Source organism: Cydia splendana, chromosome 1 (genome assembly GCF_910591565.1).
Source record: "Cydia splendana chromosome 1, ilCydSple1.2, whole genome shotgun sequence".
Classification (NCBI taxonomy): Eukaryota; Metazoa; Arthropoda; class Insecta; order Lepidoptera; family Tortricidae; genus Cydia; species Cydia splendana.
In genome coordinates this window covers 36,003,285-36,022,601 of record NC_085960.1, presented here as the reverse complement: position 1 = coordinate 36,022,601, position 19,317 = coordinate 36,003,285, and the positions used below count along the sequence as shown (strand labels likewise).

Sequence of the window (19,317 nt, the reverse complement as noted above, 5' to 3'; positions counted from 1 at the left end):
GATGGCTCACTTTCAGATAGAATTGATATCCTGATTGGTAATGATTACTACCTCAGCTTTATGTCAACCGGGAAGATACAAATCCAAGAGAATCTGTACCTCGTAGAGTCTGAATTAGGATGGATCCTCTCTGGAAAACCAGATAGCTACCATGACAGGAATGATGATCTCTCCGTCCTCACCTATTATCAAGCATCGTGGGAAAATAGACTTAATGAACCTGATCCACCCTTAGATACAGGAAATGTCAAATCTTTGTGGGAATTAGAGTCAATTGGCATTACAGATTCTCCGAAGGTCAACCGAGATGAGGAAGCAATCAAGCACTTCAATGAGAATACGATATTCAAGGATAACAGATACTTTGTCAGCTGGCCTTGGAATGAATACCCCCCAGATCTACAGTCGAACATAGGACTTGCACATGGCCGACTCGTCAGTCTACTCAAACGAATAGATACAGAGGCCTTGCGGATCTACGATCAGACCTTACAAGAACAGTTTAAAACAGGTATTATAGAAATTATCGAAGACGAAGGGACTACAGATCATCCCATACATTACCTAAGCCATCATGGAGTGTCGGCGCCCGGGAAAAAGCTTAGAATTGTCTATGATGCGTCAGCAAAGACAAAGGACAGTAAAAGCCTTAACGAATGTATGTACTGCGGCCCAATGATGTTGGAAGATCTAACAGGCTTGTTAATAAAGTTTAGATGTCACAAAATTGGAATAACGGCTGATGTAGAAAAGGCTTTTCTACAGATAGGCTTACACAACAAAGACAGAGACGTCACAAGATTCCTGTGGTTGAAGGATGTGTCTAAACCAGCTGTAAAGGAGAATCTTGTACATTACAGATTCACACGTGTACCCTTTGGCATAATATCCAGTCCATTTTTGTTGAATGCTACCATCAAACATCACTTATCTAGAACCAATGATGGACGTTTAAAGAGTCTAGCCAGCGACATCTATGTGGATAATGTCTTGACAGGAACAAACAGCATCGAAGAAGCGATGAGTCTGTATAGAGACAGTAAAATGATCTTCTTCTTCCTCGCGTTATCCCGGCATTTTGCCACGGCTCATGGGAGCCTGGGGTCCGCTTGACAACTAATCCCATGATTTGACGTAGGCACTAGCTTTTACGAAAGCGACTGCCATCTGACCTTCCAACCCAGAGGGGAAACTAGGCCTTATTGGGATTAGTCCGGTTTCCTCACGATGTTTTCCTTCACCGAAAAGCGACTGGCAAATATCAAATGACATTTCGTACATAAGTTCCGAAAAACTCATTGGTACGAGCCGGGGTTCGAACCCGCGACCTCCGGATTGAAAGTCGCACGCTCTTACCGCTAGGCCACCAGCGCTTTTAGAGACAGTAAAATGATATTCCAACAAATATCCATGAACCTAAGAGAATGGAGTTCCAACTCCAAAGAACTTATGCAGAACATAACAGATGCTAGTACAGATAAAATTGTAAAAACTCTCGGTCTAAATTGGAATTTAGACAAGGACACGATTTGCCTAAAAATAAAAAACACTACAAATGCTTATACAAAGAGAGGTGTTCTGAAGACCATCGCTGCCATATATGATCCATGTGGTTTTGCTGCCCCAATAACATTACCAGCTAAATTGTTACTTCAGAAATTATGGAAGACAAAGTCGCATTGGGATGCTCCATTATCTGAAGAAATGGCAGCCGAATGGAAAACTATCCTAGAAGACCTTAAACAAGTTCATCGCATATGCCTACCTAGGAACATAGCGAATAGCCAAGATGGCCAACTTCACTGTTTCACAGATTCGTCTATGTCAGCGTATGCAGCCGTAGTATATTTACTTCAAGGAGACAAGATGAACTTCGTTATTGGCAAGTCAAGATTAATACCCATAAAAGATCAAGATAATCTAAAGATTCCTAGATTGGAACTACTAGGAGTTTTAATAGGTAACAGACTAATCCAGTATGTAATGAAACATCTCCAGGTGAACATAACACAACAAGTACTATGGACAGATAGTCAGATAGTAATAGATTGGTATCAATCCAAAAAGCTGCTACCGCCATTTATTTCAAGAAGGATAGAAGAAATCAAGAAAAATAAGAACTTAATTGTAAGATATGTCCCGTCTGAGTACAACTCAGCTGATGTAGCAACCAGGCCGACTAATTCGACAGAAGATTTTCAACGATGGCTCAGCGGACCGGAATTTCTGAGAGAGCATTCTCGCAACTGGCCATGCCGACCTGCAAGAGACGTTACTCTTCTCGCGGGGGAGGGTCTGTCGAACAACACCATACAGGAAACTGTATTGAACTCAAAAAGAAAAAATCAGCTTAAAAAGAATATTGACTTGAGCAAGACTCAAAAGCATCAGACGGAAACCGGACAAGTCTGTTCAGAAACACAGTCAAGTGTGGATAACAGAATAAGCTCAGAAGTACAAGAAATAAAAAGTATACAGAGACAGTTTTACCCGGATGAAGTTGACGGTAAGGAGACACATCTTACTCGCAATCTAGGATTATTCAGAGATGTTGACAGAATCCTAAGATGTAGCGGTCGTTTGATGCACTCTGATTTATCATATGACGCGAAACATCCGATTCTTTTGCCAAAGGATTGTGACTTTACTACAAATACCATAAAGAAGGCACACGAAAGCAATTACCATGTTGGAGTACCTCACACCCTGGACATAGTCAGACAACGTTTTTGGATTCCACAAGGAAGAGCTCAGGTACAAAAGTTCATTCGCAAATGCCAACAGTGCGTGAAACATGGCGGAGGACCTTACACATTACCAGAAACTCCAGCTTTACCACCTGAAAGAGTAAAGTATGAAACGGCATATACTTACGTAGGAGTTGACTACTTCGGACCGATGTATGTCAAAGCAGAAGGTAAACAAAAACGTTGGGTTTGCTTGTTTACTTGCCTTGTAGTTCGCGCTATACACTTAGAAATAATAAAAGACATGTCTGTGGAAGAATGTCTACTGGCGTTCAGAAGATTTATGGCCACCAGAGGTGTTCCTACTCTGATTGTGACAGATAATGCTCTTCAATTCAAATTGTTATCCGAGATAATGACAACCACAGGTCCATCAGATCAAAAGATACAATGGAAGTTCATTCCTCAATTAGCTCCATGGCATGTATGTATGTATGTATACGAAAGACTAGTAGCAGTAGTCAAACACTGTCTAAAACGAACTTTACAGAAACATCTGGTTGACGATAATCAATTACTAACTATCATCAAAGAAGTGGAAGGTGTCGTGAACACACGCCCCTTGACTTATGTGGGTACTGGTTTGGAACATGTTTTGAAACCAGCCGATTTCTTAACACCAGGAAGATGTCTCGAACTCCAGATGTCATTGAGTAAGGCACCAGTTACAGCCACTGCAACTAAACAACAGCTCATAGAGGGATGGAGACGGGGTGAGACTATCATGAAGGAATACAGGGACATGTTCATGAATCAGTACTTGTTGAGTCTAAGGGAACGTTACAAACATTCGACTAAACAACCAAGAGTTAGATCTCAAGATGAACCATGTATTGGTGACATTGTACAAATAAAGGGAGATACAAAGAACAGAGAAAATTGGAAGGTAGGAAGAATCTCCGAATTGATTAAAGGTACTGATGGATTATGTAGAGTTGCTAGGGTAAAGGTTGATGACAATATATTTACCAGGTCTATATCGCACTTGTACCCCCTAGAAATTGAGGACACCCCAATACAAAGCAATTACTTCGGTCATCGATCTGAAGCCGAAGCTGAACCAAACTCAACGATTGAGGGAATGGAAGTTGAGGAAGATTTGGACTTACCAGTGGTACAAAAGGAAGATTATTCCAATATTCAACCGGAGGGGAACATAGTTGAGACTAATAATATGGACAGTATGGACACAGACGCAGCACATAGCATAAACACAAGAAAAGAAAACGAGGATGTTATTAACGAAATCATAGATACGGCAGATGATCTTGTTAACGAGAATAATGAAAGGCAAAAGAGGACGGCGGCGATCCAGGCAATGAAGAGAATTCAGGAATGGACTCGCCTTTTAATGTCGACATTTACTACGTCGCAATAGCTCGCGTCGGCGGGTATGTCGCGGACTTCCGCGATACATATATTACAAACGGCAACACGTAACAACAACTTCTATATTGTCTATGGTAAGCAAACCACACTTCCTTTTTTCGGTCGTATGAAAGTTGCAAGTTAGTTTGTGAACTTATGATTGATTCATTAAATAAAGTCCTTAAAATAAAGTGCTTTGTATAAAGTGGTACGTGTGCTGGACGCCAGCTTCGTACAGCGAGACCATCGTCTTTCAAAGCTAAGTATATGTATTTAAAAGAGGACTGGTTAGTCCCATGCACATATTTTCATATATTTATTTATATAGCTGTGTTACTGGCAGAGGGTGTGCTTGCATATGTTCAGGACAGGTCGGAGATGCGTCTGCCGGCTTGTGCCTAGCCTTATATAGAAAATGGTCTAGAAGCACCAATAGGCTTGGGGTGCTTAGTTGCGACTAAGCACCACTATCCCTTCACGAGGGACAAGTACACCCCCAACTAATGCCAATATATAGATGTATCTGGTTGAGGCCAGGATACATATACGTTGTGGATCTGAATGGTTAGCGACTAGCGCGGCTAGGCATGCGAACACTCCTTAAAGGATGACTCACGTTAGACCGGGCCGTGTCCGGGCCGGAGCTTCCGGCGCATCGTTTTCTATGAAAAGCATCACGTGATCACCTGTCATGTCATAGAAAAGTAAGCGCCGGAAGCTCCAGTCCGGACACGGCCCGGTCTAACGTGAGTCATCCTTAAGTGTGCCAAGGGATCGATATAGATGTATCTTGTTGCGACTGGGATACATATATATACCTTAGGGCTGTGGATCCGACTGGTAGCGGCTAGCGCGGCTAGGTTGCGACACAGATAGAACTGTGTGCCGTCAGATCCGTATATAGATGTGACTGGTTGCGACCAGGTCACAGCACCCCTTATCTGGTGCAAAGGTTTAACTTATGAGACTTTCTGAGACATAGATAATTGTGACTATCTTATGCAGACTTGCATACCTATATATATATTTGAGTCCTGCGGGACAATGTGGTATCTTACTATGAATATGAATTTCTGGCTATCTATCCCTACATATACCTACATGTTACAATGTTCTACATTTGCCTTGAGATATTATATATGTGTTATAATATGATATAGGCTAGGGATAATTTAGTGACCCATGGTCATAAATCTACTTTCTACACAGGTGGTGTCATATGATCAGGTTAGAGCTGGCGGCTACGCTTGGAGCTCATGAACGGGGAAAAATACTCCATACACATCATTATAATAAGGTATGAACCACATTATCCACAGATTAACTGATCTCTCTCTCCCAATAATATAAGCGAAGCAGAAATGAGTTCTTTAAGATTCAAGTATTCATGTCAAGTTGATAGTAGACTCATATTTCATTTAATAAGGTCTTAGAATCTTAAGTAACTTGAATTCAGGCAATCTATTTATTTTAGCATTTTGTATCAACGTCGGTACAGCCGGGCGGCCGCGCCTACCTTATAACTATTATCTCTTGGAGCGTTGGTCGCCCGTAAAGTTAGCGGGGGCTAAATGTTCCAACATTTCAATTATTGCATTTCAAACACTAAATACTAAATTTTACCATATTTAATCTTGATTTGAAACTTAAATAAACATATTCTACGTTCTCCTACTCATTGTTAATTTGATCATTTATTGTATGTATAATTTAATAATGTAACTGTTTTGTTCACTACACATTTGCTTATGGCCTGCAGGATTAATTGGTTTCCAAGTGAATGCTGCTGGTCCGGGTGTCCTTTAAACAATATTTCAAATTGCTCTTTAATATAAAAAATATCTTGAAAGGGGGCGGTGGCCGGGCGGCCGCCCGCACTCACTGAATATTGTCGTGAGGCGGGCGGTCGGGCAGCAATAAGTGTCCCCTTAAACTCTCACCTTTAAAAGCCGGCAAAATAAAATCGCCATTATTAATCATATCCATTTCTCCATCTAAACAAATCCTAACTCCTTGCTCACCCATATGTTGAACACAAAGCGTAAACCGTTAGCGCTGCGTGTCCAATAATAAATCACCCTACACCCAAAGGGGCAGGTTTTAGTCCGTAGGCGACTGGCGATGGCATCCCATCCTAGGGCGAGATGCCATCCTCAGTCGAGTCGGGCATGCCACCAGGGCCGGCCTGGTGGTATCCAATGAGGATTTCCTTCCCCTACGCAAAAAAAAAACCTAACCTAACCTAACCTACCTATCTCTGGGAACAGTTTCGTTTTTAGGGACATCAAAAAAAAAATAACCCTAACCTACCTATTTCTGGGAGCAAAGATCTATCTCTGGGAACAGTTTCGTTTTTAGGGACATCAAAAAGAAAAAAAATAACCCTAACCTACCTATTTCTGGAGGCAGAGAATTTTACCCCAATGTACCAAATATTACCATACAAATCCTAAAACCTTGCCCAAAATTACATAAAAACAAATTTCTATGAAAAATTGTCAAGTGCGAGTCGGATTTCACTATTTCCATACAAAGAAGTCATCAGCGCCTGATGGAGTGAAAGGCAAAGTTTTTTCGTAAATTCGTAACTTCAAAACGATATATCTCGGAAACGGTAACAGATGGAGCAAAATGGACTTCAGTTTTGGGCTGTCGTTAGTACAGAGTACTAAACGAGTAACATATTTCCGTATGTATAGACTTTTTTTTGGACCGATTTGGACATAAAAATATTTACAAAAAAAAGTTGACCCGCCTCTAAAATCTTTATTTTTAGAGATACAGAGTATTAAAAAAAACCGTTTTTGTACAATTTTAATATCTTTCGTTCAATTATAAACTTAACCATCTAGTCTTGTAACATTAATTTAAAAAAAAACAAAAACCGAAAAAAACTGAAAATTTTGTATGGGAGGTCCCAGAAGGAGGGGGATTCCCACCCCTAAAGGGGGGTCCAGATTTTAGATCTCCTTAAGAAACCCTTATATTCCGAATTTGAGCCAAGTCTGCCGAAGGACAGACCCTTAACCTAACCTAACCTAACCTTTGTAGATAAACAAGTAAAATAAATAACTTGATCTGATGGATTACAATTTTAAAATTATAATATGAAGTAAATACGAGTAGGTACTTAAATCTCGCGACAAGCTTTTATATCATATAAATTGTGTAATGACGTTAAATCTTGATAGTAAAATTTTTAAAGGAAAAAAATATTTTATTCTTTTTAGCGCATTTAAATAAAAGCTTGTTTTTAAATAAGTTTTTTTACTTTTAATTTATTTAAAGGTTAAACCCTTAAAAAAGCTTGAGCCTTATATAAACTCTTAACTTTTATGAATGCATTTGTACTCAGATAATAGTAATTAATTACTTATTATTAGGTGTGTAAATCTTTACACACCTAATAATAAGTACCTAATTCAAGATATCTGCAAGTTTAGTGTTTTGTATGTTATGCTGATAATTAAATATTAATACGGGAACATTAATACGGGAATATTAATATTTCATTATCAGTCGTAGTAAACAAATCCAATACACTACCCGCAGAACGTTTGTTACATTAGGCTTTAAGGCTAAAAAGGCTTCGAGGCTAAAAAAATGCTGAGTCTTAATATTTAGATAAAGACTTTTAGCTTTTAAATATGTAGTATTTTAGTAAGGTTATTAGCTCCAAGAGTCTAGGCTCTTAAATAGAACTAGGCTCGAGGGCTACAGAGCTAAATAGGCTTTTAGCCTTTTAGGCGTCAAGAGATGAGGCGAGCCCTAAAAAAAAAGGAAAAAGAGCTAAAAGAGGCTCGAGTCTTTTGGATCACTAATCACCATAGAGTAAGTATGTTATATCGGAATCATACTACTACTACTAGCGCTATCTAGCGAGTAGTAGATAGAACTACCATAAAATCCGAAAAAATAAGAGAAATAGATGTAATTTTCGAAATCCTGGAATAGTATAAGACACTGAGGCCATGGTTATTTTTGCACGGTCATTACAGACAACTGTGAAATTAATGTATAACTGATGATAACGAGTAACTAGCGATCTCCAGGCGCAGAAGGCAGAACTAAAGTAGATGTGATTTGATAGAACTTCCACTCAACACCACACGAGTGGTTTTTTTAGACCCTGAATCCATGAAAATTTCATATAATTTCATAATCTCATTGTACCTTAGAAAGTATTCCATACAGGTAAAATAATTAGACAAAGGCTCCAAATTACAAAAAAAAACTGCTCGTATACGCAGATGCTAGCGCAACCTAAGAAAACATATTTGTATACCGCCATATTATATTCAGCGAAACACATCAAATGCCGATAAAACCCGCAGACCACCATTGTGATTTTTTGTTATAACTTTTCCACTCAACATTTTAGGCACACCATGACACCACCTAATAATGTTTTTAAACCCTATCGTGTTACATATCAAATGAAAGAGCTTATTTTGAAAATCTCAAATATTTTTCTTTTGTAATTTTAAAATAAATAGATTAGAAGTAATTTAAGAAAATAATCAAAAAATGACCCCCCCCCCCCCCTTTATCTCCGAAACTAAAATTTAAAAATAATATACTAAATAGTTCTTTACCTATAATTAGATGACAGGAAAACCTATTCTATTAGAAATATGCAGTCAAGCGTGAGTCGGACTAATTAGTAATTACTTAGTTTTGGATCTGACGACCCCTACGTGTTTTTTAAAGGCAATTCACTCGCGTTCGCGTTTCACATATAAAAAATACATTGTTAAATTTAAGTAATGTACGGAACCCTTGGAACGCGAGTCCGACTCGCATTTAACCGGTTTTTTAATTTTCTCATTTATCCCCCAATAGAGGCCTCCATGTTTAAAATTCATTTGTTTACGTAAGATGTCCGTCTTTGGGTCACAAATTTACATATGTGTACCAAATTTCAACTTAATTGGTCCAGTACCTTTAGAGAAAATGGGCGTGATAGACTGACAGACAGACAGACGCACGAGTGATCCTATAAGGGTTATTTTTTCCTTTTGAGGTACGGAACCCTAAAAAGTAAGATATTTCCGAATATCATGCGTTTGTGGATGGTATCCATGGGAGACGGGAGACTTGAGTCACTTGGGAAATAAATGAAACATTCCGAGCGATCGTCTATTTATTCTAATCATTTATTTACATACATAAAAAAATATACTTATTACCGAGAAATTAAATAACTTACTCATTTCTACAATGCATATCGTAGGTACATAACGTAGTGTGTGGGCATATGCAGATCCGACGTGTAGATCTCAATTATCAGAACTAGGGAGCTGACTAGTATAGTATAGTATAGGTCCTGTACGGTTACCATCAGTTTGTCACTGACATAAACGCCGTCGAGAACGTAATTTACTTTCTATACATCCCGTTTGCACTAATATGCGAGTGCGAGCGAGATGTATAGAAAGTAAATTACGTTCTCGACGGCGTTTATGTCAGTGACAAACTGATGGTAACCGTACTGAACGCTTTGTTTGGAAACAATTTACTAGTTAACACTCGGTCACACTACCGCTTATAAATAAAGAACATTACACAGATATTATGACGTTTTCGTTTGCATGCGCCTCAGTCAACCCTTAATGACACTAAGAGGTACAAATAAATACTTGTTACTTCTTTACAGTTTTAATTTAGGAAGATTTAAGCACTTAAACTCTAAACGATCAAAAAAGTACCTTACCAATAAATGGAGTTAAAAGGAGACCACGAGGAAATATTTTTGATTTTGTAACCCTCTACCTAGGTTTCGTATGGCTCATGTACTTAAAACTACCTAATTGATTTAGAGTTTAGTAGTCACTGGTCAATATCGTCGCTTGGGAGGCGGCGGCGGCAGCTGCGGCGCGGGTCTCGGGCGGCGCGCGCACGGCAGCCGGCGGCGCAGCAGCACGAGCGCCGCCGCCGCCGCCGCCAGCAGCAGCGCCGCCGCCGCGCAGCCGCCCGCCACGGCGCGCAGCCGCGAGTACGACGGCACCGACACGCCGGCGCCGCCGCGAGCCACGCCGCACCTCACCGCGGCCCAGTACCGCGCGCCCTCCTCCACCGAACTCACTGTCGGAAACATTCTGATATCAATCAATATATACATACATAATACCCAACAAGCTAAACAATAAAATATAATCATCAAAACAGCCATACAAGTCCATTGCTGGACAGAGACAGATGTGAGCTGTTTTTGTGATGTAAAAATATGTTAACCGTTTGACCGCCAAAGACCTCAATTGACGCGCGCGGCTGCGCTGCAGCCCAATCAACCTTCGACAAGGGTCACAATGACGCGCCGCGCACGGCGTGGCGTTCAAGGGTGAAAGAAGACAGAATTACAGTTACCTACTATCAATTAGAGATGCACCGGATATTCGGTTACTATCCGGTATCCGGCCTTCCGGCCATTATTTTAATATCCGGCCGGATACCGGATAGTAACAATGCTTGATTTCGTCCGATAGGCCGATACCGTCCGGCGGACTGTTAATTAGTGGGCCCCTTAAGAAACAGTCACGATCATAATCGTACCCGTTTATTATTTTAAAACAATTTAAACATTCCACTCACTTGTACGCGCACTCAGTTCGAACCCAGAAATGAGTCCGCGCGAACGCGAACGTTAATTACGAAACAGGTCAAAACCTGCACAATACGCACCTGAAAAACCGAAATCGAGGTATAGTTCCACCGGCCGAATATTCGGCAGCCGGATACCGAATATTCTGCCGATGGTCTGGCCGAATATCCGGTATCCGGCCAAACAACTATCCGTTGCATCTCTACTATCAATCCTGAAAGAGGATTTACTCACGTTATCCACATATTTATTACCCAAAAAATTTACCTATAGACAGCATCGGCTGCGTTCCAGCAATTTATGTACCTACCTACTAGGGATGATTACTGTGATACTTGTGACGAAGAGAATAGATAGTATAGAGCAGGGGTCTCCAACCCCGGCCCGCGGGCCAAATCTGGCCTGCGACGCGTTCCAATCCGGCCCGCCGACACCCAAAGCGAGTGCCCACTGTCCGGCCCGCGGGAGCCATTCATTGAGAGTGGAACTGTTCCTAACAGCAGCAACCAGACACCCTCCCCCGGGCCCCGACGACTTTTCGGCAGAAATTTGCTTTACGACGGGATAGGGACTGGACACGTATAGGGGTGCCATATAAAAATTATTTTGTGCTTTTCAGTGGGTTGGTTTTTTGAAGGCGTTTCCCTCTTTTTTAAAGAAATAATATTAAGTTATTTTGTTTTGATTTTGTTTTTGTTTATTTGTATTTTTTTTTATTATATTTTTTTATTTTTAGTGATAGGTACTTCATTTATTTTAGGATTTTGGCTAAAATACTAGTTTGCTATGCACTCCTAGTTTGTCTAATCCTTCTCCTAGTCCTAAAATACTAGTTTGTTAGGCTAGGCCTCCGTTTTAGTGTAATTTAGTATTAAGTTATTTTGTTTTAGTTTTCTTTTTGTTTATTTTTAATTACATTTATTTATTTTATTTTATTTATTATTTTTTAGTGATATGTACTTCATTTATTTTAGGTTTTGAGCTAAAATACTAGTTTGCTATCTTCTCCATTTAGTTTTGGCCTAGTAACTACCTACAAATTTTCGTGATGGTCTAACTCGATGATAATCGCGACAAAACATAATAATATGACGTTTCGGTGCTAAACGATTTGTATGTATATTGCTCCCACTCCCACTTCCAGTCCCAGTCCTAGTCCGACTCCCACTCACCCCCCCACTATTTTATCTAAATCGGTTTCAGCAACTTAAATTTGTTGGTAGGTATACCGATAGCATCGCCACCTATCGGGTCCAATTGGCTTTTCAAACCATCCATATACTGTAGACTAAAACCTTCTAAAGAATGTAACACTTTTCTGAAAACCGCATCAAAATCGGTTCAGCCAAACGCGAGATAATCACGAACAAACATACATACATACATACAAACATACGGATCAAACTGAGAACCTCCTTTTTTTAAAGGCGGTTAGAAAAAAAGTTGATTGACCCACCTAGTGGAACTCTGCAACATAGGCACACGACGACAAGTCGGTTAACCAAAACAAAGTGTGCCTATGTTGCACCAAACCTGAGTTCCACTAGGTATAGGCAGGGTTCAGCATCAGCTCTATCTTGGGTACTGCTCTCCCAAGTGCTCATCAAGATGTGACGGATGAATAAAATAGCGTGGGCCTATGTTGCACCAAACCTGAGTTCCACTAGGTACAGGCAGGGTTCAGCATCAGCTCTATCTTGGGTACTGCTCTCCCAAGTGCTCATCAAGATGTGACGGATGAATAAAATAGCGTGGGCCTATGTTGCACCAAACCTGAGTTCCACTAGGTACAGCATAGGTTCAGCATCAGCTCTATCTTGGATACTGCTCTCCCAAGTGCTCATCAAGATGTGACAGATGATCAAAATAGCGTGGGCCTATGTTGCACCAAACCTGAGTTCCACTAGGTACAGCCAGGGTTGAGCATCAGCTCTATCTTGGGTACTGCTCTCCCAAGTGTTCATCAAGATGTGACGGATGACTAAAATAGCGTTGGCCTATGTTGCACCAAACCTGAGTTCCACTAGGTACAGCCAGGGTTCAGCATCAGCTCTATCTTGGGTACTGCTCTCCCAAGTGTTCATCAAGATGTGACAGATGACCAAAATAGCGTGGGCCTATGTTGCACCAAACCTGAGTTCCACTAGATACAGCCATGGTTCAGCATCAGCTCTATCTTGGGTACTGCTCTACCGAGTGCTCATCAAGGTATGACGGATGACCAAAATAGCGTGTGCCCGTGTTGCACCAAACCTGAGTACCACTAGGTAAATCCAGAGTTCAGCATCAGCTCCATCTTGGGTACTACTCTCCCGAAGTGCTCATCAAGGTGTGTCGGATGGCCTAAACAGCGTGTGCCTATGTTGCACCAAACCTGAGTTCCACTAGGTACAGCCAGGGTTCAGCATCAGCTCAGATCTATGTATACTAAAACCTTTTCCAGAATGTAACAAACACTTTTCTGAAAACCGTATCAAAATCGGTTCAGCCAAACGCGAGATAATCGCAAACAAACATACATACATACATACATACATACATACATACATACATACCTACATACATACATACATACATACATACGGGTCAAACTGAGAACCTCCTTTTTTTTTGAAGGCGGTTAATAAAACACCACTAAACTACCCTTAAATTATAGTGTAAATAACATTATTTGCGGTATTTGACTAGTGTCCGACCGAAACATGTTTTTTTGCCGAAACCGAAACCGAAACCGAATGTTCGGCTTTGGCTCTAGTTTCGGCCGAAACCGAAACCGAAACCGAAACTTTTGTAGACTTGTTAAAATCGTTGAAAAAATGTCATAAAACCGCTTTTACACAAATATTATGGGGCTGTCAACACCCAATGTCCTTGAAATTGATGTTACTTAAGCAGTCTTTTAAGAAAATTACTAGAGTTAGACCAAGATAATTCTGCAACGATTTTGATAACACACGCAGTACGCAGTGCAAGTGTTATTTTAAACGTCAAAACTTCTATGAAATTATGACGTATAAATAACATTTGCACTAGTTGCACTGCGTAGGTATGCTATCAAAATCATTGCAGAATTTTCTTGGTCTACCTCTATTCATTCACCAGTCAAGCTAACATGTAACAGGGTCAACCAAATTTTTTTTGCGAAATTTATGCGAAATTTTTTGTTAACAATATCGCAAGGCCGGGTACCGATCTTCACCTGGGCCTAAACGTCCGAAGTGCCCCAGTGAGGCGAACTTTCATGCGAAATCAAAGCCTTGCTTCAAGCTTCAGAATAAGTAGTTGAGCACAGACTCCAACCAATGTCCATTGTATTAAAAAGCGAGACCGCAGGCCGAGCATGGCGCAGCGAGGCCAAAGGCTAAGCTGAAATAGAGGATATGTGGAACACAAACCAATGGTAAATTGAGGTAAAAGTAAAAAGTGAGGTCGAGCATTCGTATGAAAAACTGTACTGGGGACACTTTTAAGGGTTTTTTCTTCGTTTTAATCAATAGTCAACTGTTCAGCCTCGCAAAATATTAACTATTGAGATAATCAACTTTGCGGCACTAGGGGTCATCCATTAATTACGTCACACGAATTTCTAGGTTTTTTGACCCCTCCCCCCCTCCTTGTCACACTTGGTCACATTTGGCAAACCCCTCCCCCCTGGTGTGACGTCACATTTCTTCAACGAAATCGGCAAATATTTATTTAATATTTTATCAAAATATTTTTGACAAAGGAAATATTAGTAATTTTATAACCCAAATGAAGTTAAAGTGACGTCACAAAGTTTATGACTCCCCCCTCCCCCTTGTCACAACATGTCACATTTTCTTGACCCCTCCCTCCCCCTAAACATGTGATGTAATTAATGGATGACCCCCTAGTTGAGCGTAGCCTTTAGCCTCGCTTAAAATTTGCCATTAGTGGTAGATAGAAAAATGACTGAATAAGTGAGTGAATAAGAGCGAAAAAGACATCGTTCGACTCGGGCCGAGCTGATACTCGACCCGACCTAATTTCTGTCCCTATACATGAATCAGTATATGTAGGTATTAATATTGTTGTCCTACTTATTCCGCAACTTTTGGTCGTTGTCCGAAGTACCATTTCGGAAGTTTCGGCCCGGCCGAAAGGTTCGGCCGTTTTTTGGCCGAAACCGAAACTACAGCCGAAACATGATTTTTTGGCCGAAACTGGCCGAAACCGAAACCGAAACCGAACCTTCGGTCGGACACTATATTTGACACATTATGACTGACGTATATAGAGATGTAACTAACGCAAATCGATTGTCACAGCAAGCGATTACGATTGGATGGCACGTAGACTGAGGTATCGAATTGTGACGTATAATGAATTTTTATTTGAGATTTAACTAAAGCTAGAATTATATGGTTTTCCCGCAAGCTACCGGTCGGTCGGTGTATTTAATACACCGACCGAGTAGGTCGCACCCATTGTCAAAATTGAAACTAACTGGGGATCTATTTTAAAGTTTATTTATGTTATTTCTGTGTCAAATTTGTTGTCTGTTAAGTGACGATAAATATATCCATATTTACAGTTAATTATCCACCTTTTCCTTATTTTTATTAAAAGAAAAATGAAAAATTCATATCGATTTACTTAGACGACTACCGATTCATAACGGTGGTGTACGGCCAACCCTAAAATTAAAAAAAAAGACGTAGAACGTAAACGTTCGCAGTGCAGTTGTTTTCCTTTGTGATTTCGATGTGCAAAACATTTTACGTAGTATTGCTGTTGTGAGTGACAGACGTCAAATACCGCAAATAATGTTATTTACACTATAGTTTATAAAAATGTTCGGGGTTGACAAAGAAATTGCAGCTACCCGTTAAAGTTTAATGTTTATTGTCGTGCCGTGGACAATACGGGTAGTTTAGTGGTATTTTAATCATGGTATAATAATATATTCCGCCCGGTACTCTCTTCCCGTCTTTTCTAGGTCACCTAACTGACACAAGCCTACGTCATCATGCGACAGCGCTATATTATAATATGCGATAGCGCTATATATAGCGGCCATGTTGTTGTGACGTAGGCCCGTGTCACTCTGGGAAGAGAAGACCATGTTTTATTAGACTATGTATTTTTTAATAATATCTCCGTTGACATTTGTTGGGACGTCAATCTTTCCGTGACCACAGCTGGTGCAACTCAGCTGAAACGTCGGAATTAAAGGTAAAAACAATGAGATTATATCGCGGTAGACACGTTTGTGTAATTAAATACATGGCCCATGTTCTTTCACTGATAGGGTCATTGCGTCAGTTAACCGTCCAGTGCCTGTTTCCGTCCACTTGGCGTAGTTGCTACAAAGAATTGCGCCAAGCCAAGTGGACGGAAACAGGCACTGGACGGTAAACAGATGCAATGACCCTATGTGTCAACGCCATCTAGCCGAGCATAGGCCAAAGGTGTGGCGCCATCTGTCCGAGAATGTTTTTTTCTTGATTTCCGAGGCACGTTTTTTCCTTAGACTTTATTCATCTCATACGGAGTTACATATTATTATGTATTTGCTTGTGCTAAGCATTGGTAGCTTACACATAGTGGCCGTTATAGGCGTCCCAGCCCAGCAGGCTGGCGTGACTCGGCACCTAACCCGATCAGGATCACACCCTCTCCAGTCAGTGGTGTACTGGTGGTGGGTGTGGCGTCGGCCAGTAGACGCCGGCCGGCATGCTCTTGGCGTTACCAGCGCAGGTCGCAGCTCGTCCAGCAGACCGCCTCTTACCCAGCAGGTGGTCGTGGTGGGTGTGCGCGGTGGCCAGTAACCGACGACCAGCTTGTTCATCTCGGTACCAGCGCAGGTCGCATCGGCCGGGGCCCGCACCCGCCCAGCGGACCAACGCGGCCTCGTCCAGCAGCCGCACAGTCACCTCCAGTTGACCTGCACCTACAAACATAGTAATCATGGTCTAAAATTTCCCAGTCATCGTCTTTCTGGCATTGTCCCGGATTATTGCCACAGCTCATAGATGCCTGTGGTCCCCTTGGCAATTTATCCCGAGAATTGGCAGAGGCAGAGGCACTAGTTTTTACGAGAACGATTGCTGTCACACCTCCGAACGCCTTATTAGTCCGGTTTCCTCACGATGTTTTTCTTTACCGAAAAGCGACTGGTATATCGTAAATAACTTCCGAAAACTCATTGATACAAGCCAGCGTCTGAACCCGCCACCCCCGGATTAAACACCCGAACCCCGCAACACCTCCCTCAACCGGTTTTCTCGGCGCGCCGCAGTACGTGATACACGGCCGTTGTGAACGCTGCTCGCATTGTTAGTGCTTGAGAAAGGAGACCTAGGCTCTCCGAAACATGTCGCGCGAGTGACTTAAAAAGTGAGTCTAAACCGTAAAATACTTAGTTTATTTCTCACAACAGTTTAAATTCGATTGGTGAATAATATATGCTTATAAAAAATCAAATTCTTGATTAATCCTGAAATATTTCGAAGACCATTTAACCTATCTGCAACTGCCTCCTGTTTCAGCATTGTCAGCAACCTACCTACACCTGCCTCCTGTGTCAGCATTGTCAGCAACCTACCTGCAACTGGCTCCTGTGCTACGTCGCCTGTGTCGGCGATGTCCTCCTCGAGCTCGTCCTCGCCCGCGGTGGCAGCTCCGTCGCTCGTCTCCGTCACGGCCGCCACGAACGCTGCTTCGCTTTCGTCAACGTCGGGATCTGAAAACAACATCATCATCATCAGATTTATATCAATATTATCGTATGTTCCATGTTCCGCCAAAAAGATCTGCAGTATAGTTTTCAGAAAAAAATATTTTTCTCTACTTAACTACACAAGCCATAGGTACCTACACTTAATGGACTGAAATCTAGCCGATATCTGTGGTGTTGTGTCATGCGGAACACAGGTGAGGCCTCGTTAAATTGCGATTTCTATTGAGTCCATTTATGAGACTTTTTTCGTCGGCGGAGAGCGGAGAGGCTAGACCTCCCATATAACGCAGCCTTGGCCGGTACGCATTTGGTACGAGCCACGAGGTATAGTCGCTTACCTAGGGTGGTGACGAAAAGGGGCTTGCTGAACAGTCCATCGCCCAGGCTGTCAGTGGCCAGCACGCGCAGCTCATGCGGGGTGGAAGCCCGGAGGTTAGTAAGCGAGGCCTCGGTGATGCCGCGCGACAGCAGCCGCAGCGTGCGCCACTCGTGCGCCGCGCGCTCTCGGTACCACACCGTGTATTCCGCGTCCACGCCGCGTCTGTGTGAATTTGAGTTTGTACTGAACTAGAACATCTCTACTTAACAGCCCAATGGTACATGCTCAAAGATATCCTCGACGGCCGCTCAAGCACTGCCCTTAGCTAACACCCCAATGGTTGATGTTTATAATAAGCAGGTCAGACCAAATCTTAAACTAATGTCCAAGACATTTCAATCATTCCCATTGTTTCCGGCTTCTGTCTAAGTAAATTGATAAAATGATTTCAATTGAAAACTCCGAATATTTCATAATTCGCCAAACTACAATATACTTTAAGAGTTTATTCAGTTCAGAGTCATCTCATCTCTGAAAAAGCTTAAAATTTATAAGAGCACAGCAACACTAGTTTAAAATAGGTGTATATTCAAATCTCTAGAGGTGACCAAATTGTGACAAGACAAATTTGACCGTCACTACCTGCCAGGCACCCAGGCGAGTTGTATAGCGTGGGCGGTGGCGCGCGCGGTTAGGTTGTAGGGCGCTCGCGGCGGCAGGTTCTCGATGAGCAGCTCGGTCTCGGCGCTGACGTCGGCCGCCTCATTGCTGACGGTGCAGATCAGCACGCCCCGGTCCTCCTCCGCCACAGCGCTGATGCTCAGCTTGCCCTCTTCCAGTGTGAAGCGCTCCTCCGGCAGGGGTGCTCCGTCTTTCTGCGAGAAGCGCAGGCTTGCGTCATACAATATTCACATGCTATTATTCTTCTTTCTTGTCTAAAGGGGCCCTTTAGGCAATGCCCAAAAAGCAGGGGTACTAACAGCCCTAACCATCGCGTCCCTCGTACTATTGATATAGTTATAATAATAATAATAATAAGCCCGCAGGGCAGCTTGTCGCGAGCTGTTGGGGAGTAACGACCCCACGGACCCAAGTGCTCCCGAGAATCGGTCAGGGTCTCCGTCTCCGGCGTGTCTTCGTCGGTCGAAGTGGACCCCAAAGGACTCTCAGCTCTGGCTTGCCTTCATTAGCCGTCCAGAGAGGAGTCGCTAGAGCTATATGCTCCAGGGGTGGAATTGAAAGATGCATAAGACGCGAGTTGGCACAGTGCCTGGTAAGAGCCACTGGGTAGAAAGCGGCGCACACCTCTCGACACCCCTGAGCCGATCACACCGATGTTCCTCCTGGTCGTCTTCGCGAAGGCAGTTTCAGGGGCCCATCTAGTCAGCGGCAAGTCACCGCCTGCCTCGCCTGCCATAACATTGTTATGGCAGGTGTCCGACCTCTCTACAATAGCCCAGTCTCATTGTCCACCCTAACTTCAATCTATAGACCGGTATACTGTTCACTTTTTCTACAATGCTTAACTGAGACCAGTTCATGGGTGGTCTTTTGTTGCACCTGTGAACGGGTTCCAGCA

At 42.2% G+C, this 19,317-nt stretch overlaps 2 protein-coding genes across 3 annotated transcripts in view; one reads left to right on the top strand and one right to left on the bottom strand.

Annotated features, from left to right (window-relative positions):
• The first annotated feature begins 60 nt into the window (after positions 1 to 60).
• Positions 61 to 1,113, top strand: LOC134806149 (uncharacterized). The gene has a single exon (XM_063779437.1). It carries the CDS (start codon positions 61 to 63, stop codon positions 1,111 to 1,113), a length of 1,053 nt encoding a protein of 350 aa, XP_063635507.1.
• Positions 1,114 to 9,900: 8,787 nt separating this feature from the next.
• Positions 9,901 to 19,317, bottom strand: part of LOC134794401 (protein borderless) — a 28,893-nt gene continuing 19,476 nt past the window's right edge. The window contains exons 7-11 of one of the 2 annotated variants that reach the window (XM_063766213.1): positions 18,381 to 18,613; positions 17,758 to 17,960; positions 17,285 to 17,422; positions 16,469 to 16,630; positions 9,901 to 10,199 (exon numbers count right to left, since the gene is read on the bottom strand). In XM_063766213.1, coding sequence (XP_063622283.1) covers positions 9,952 to 10,199; positions 16,469 to 16,630; positions 17,285 to 17,422; positions 17,758 to 17,960; positions 18,381 to 18,613 — 984 coding nt within the window. In that variant the 3' untranslated portion in view covers positions 9,901 to 9,951. The remainder of the gene's footprint in view (positions 10,200 to 16,468; positions 16,631 to 17,284; positions 17,423 to 17,757; positions 17,961 to 18,380; positions 18,614 to 19,317) is intronic. The other variant, XM_063766220.1, reaches the window with a different exon arrangement.

Bases quoted from the DNA above. Each gene is read 5' to 3' on its own strand.
- LOC134806149 (XM_063779437.1), top strand. From the start codon at position 61: ATGTCAACCGGGAAGATACAAATCCAAGAGAATCTGTACCTCGTAGAG.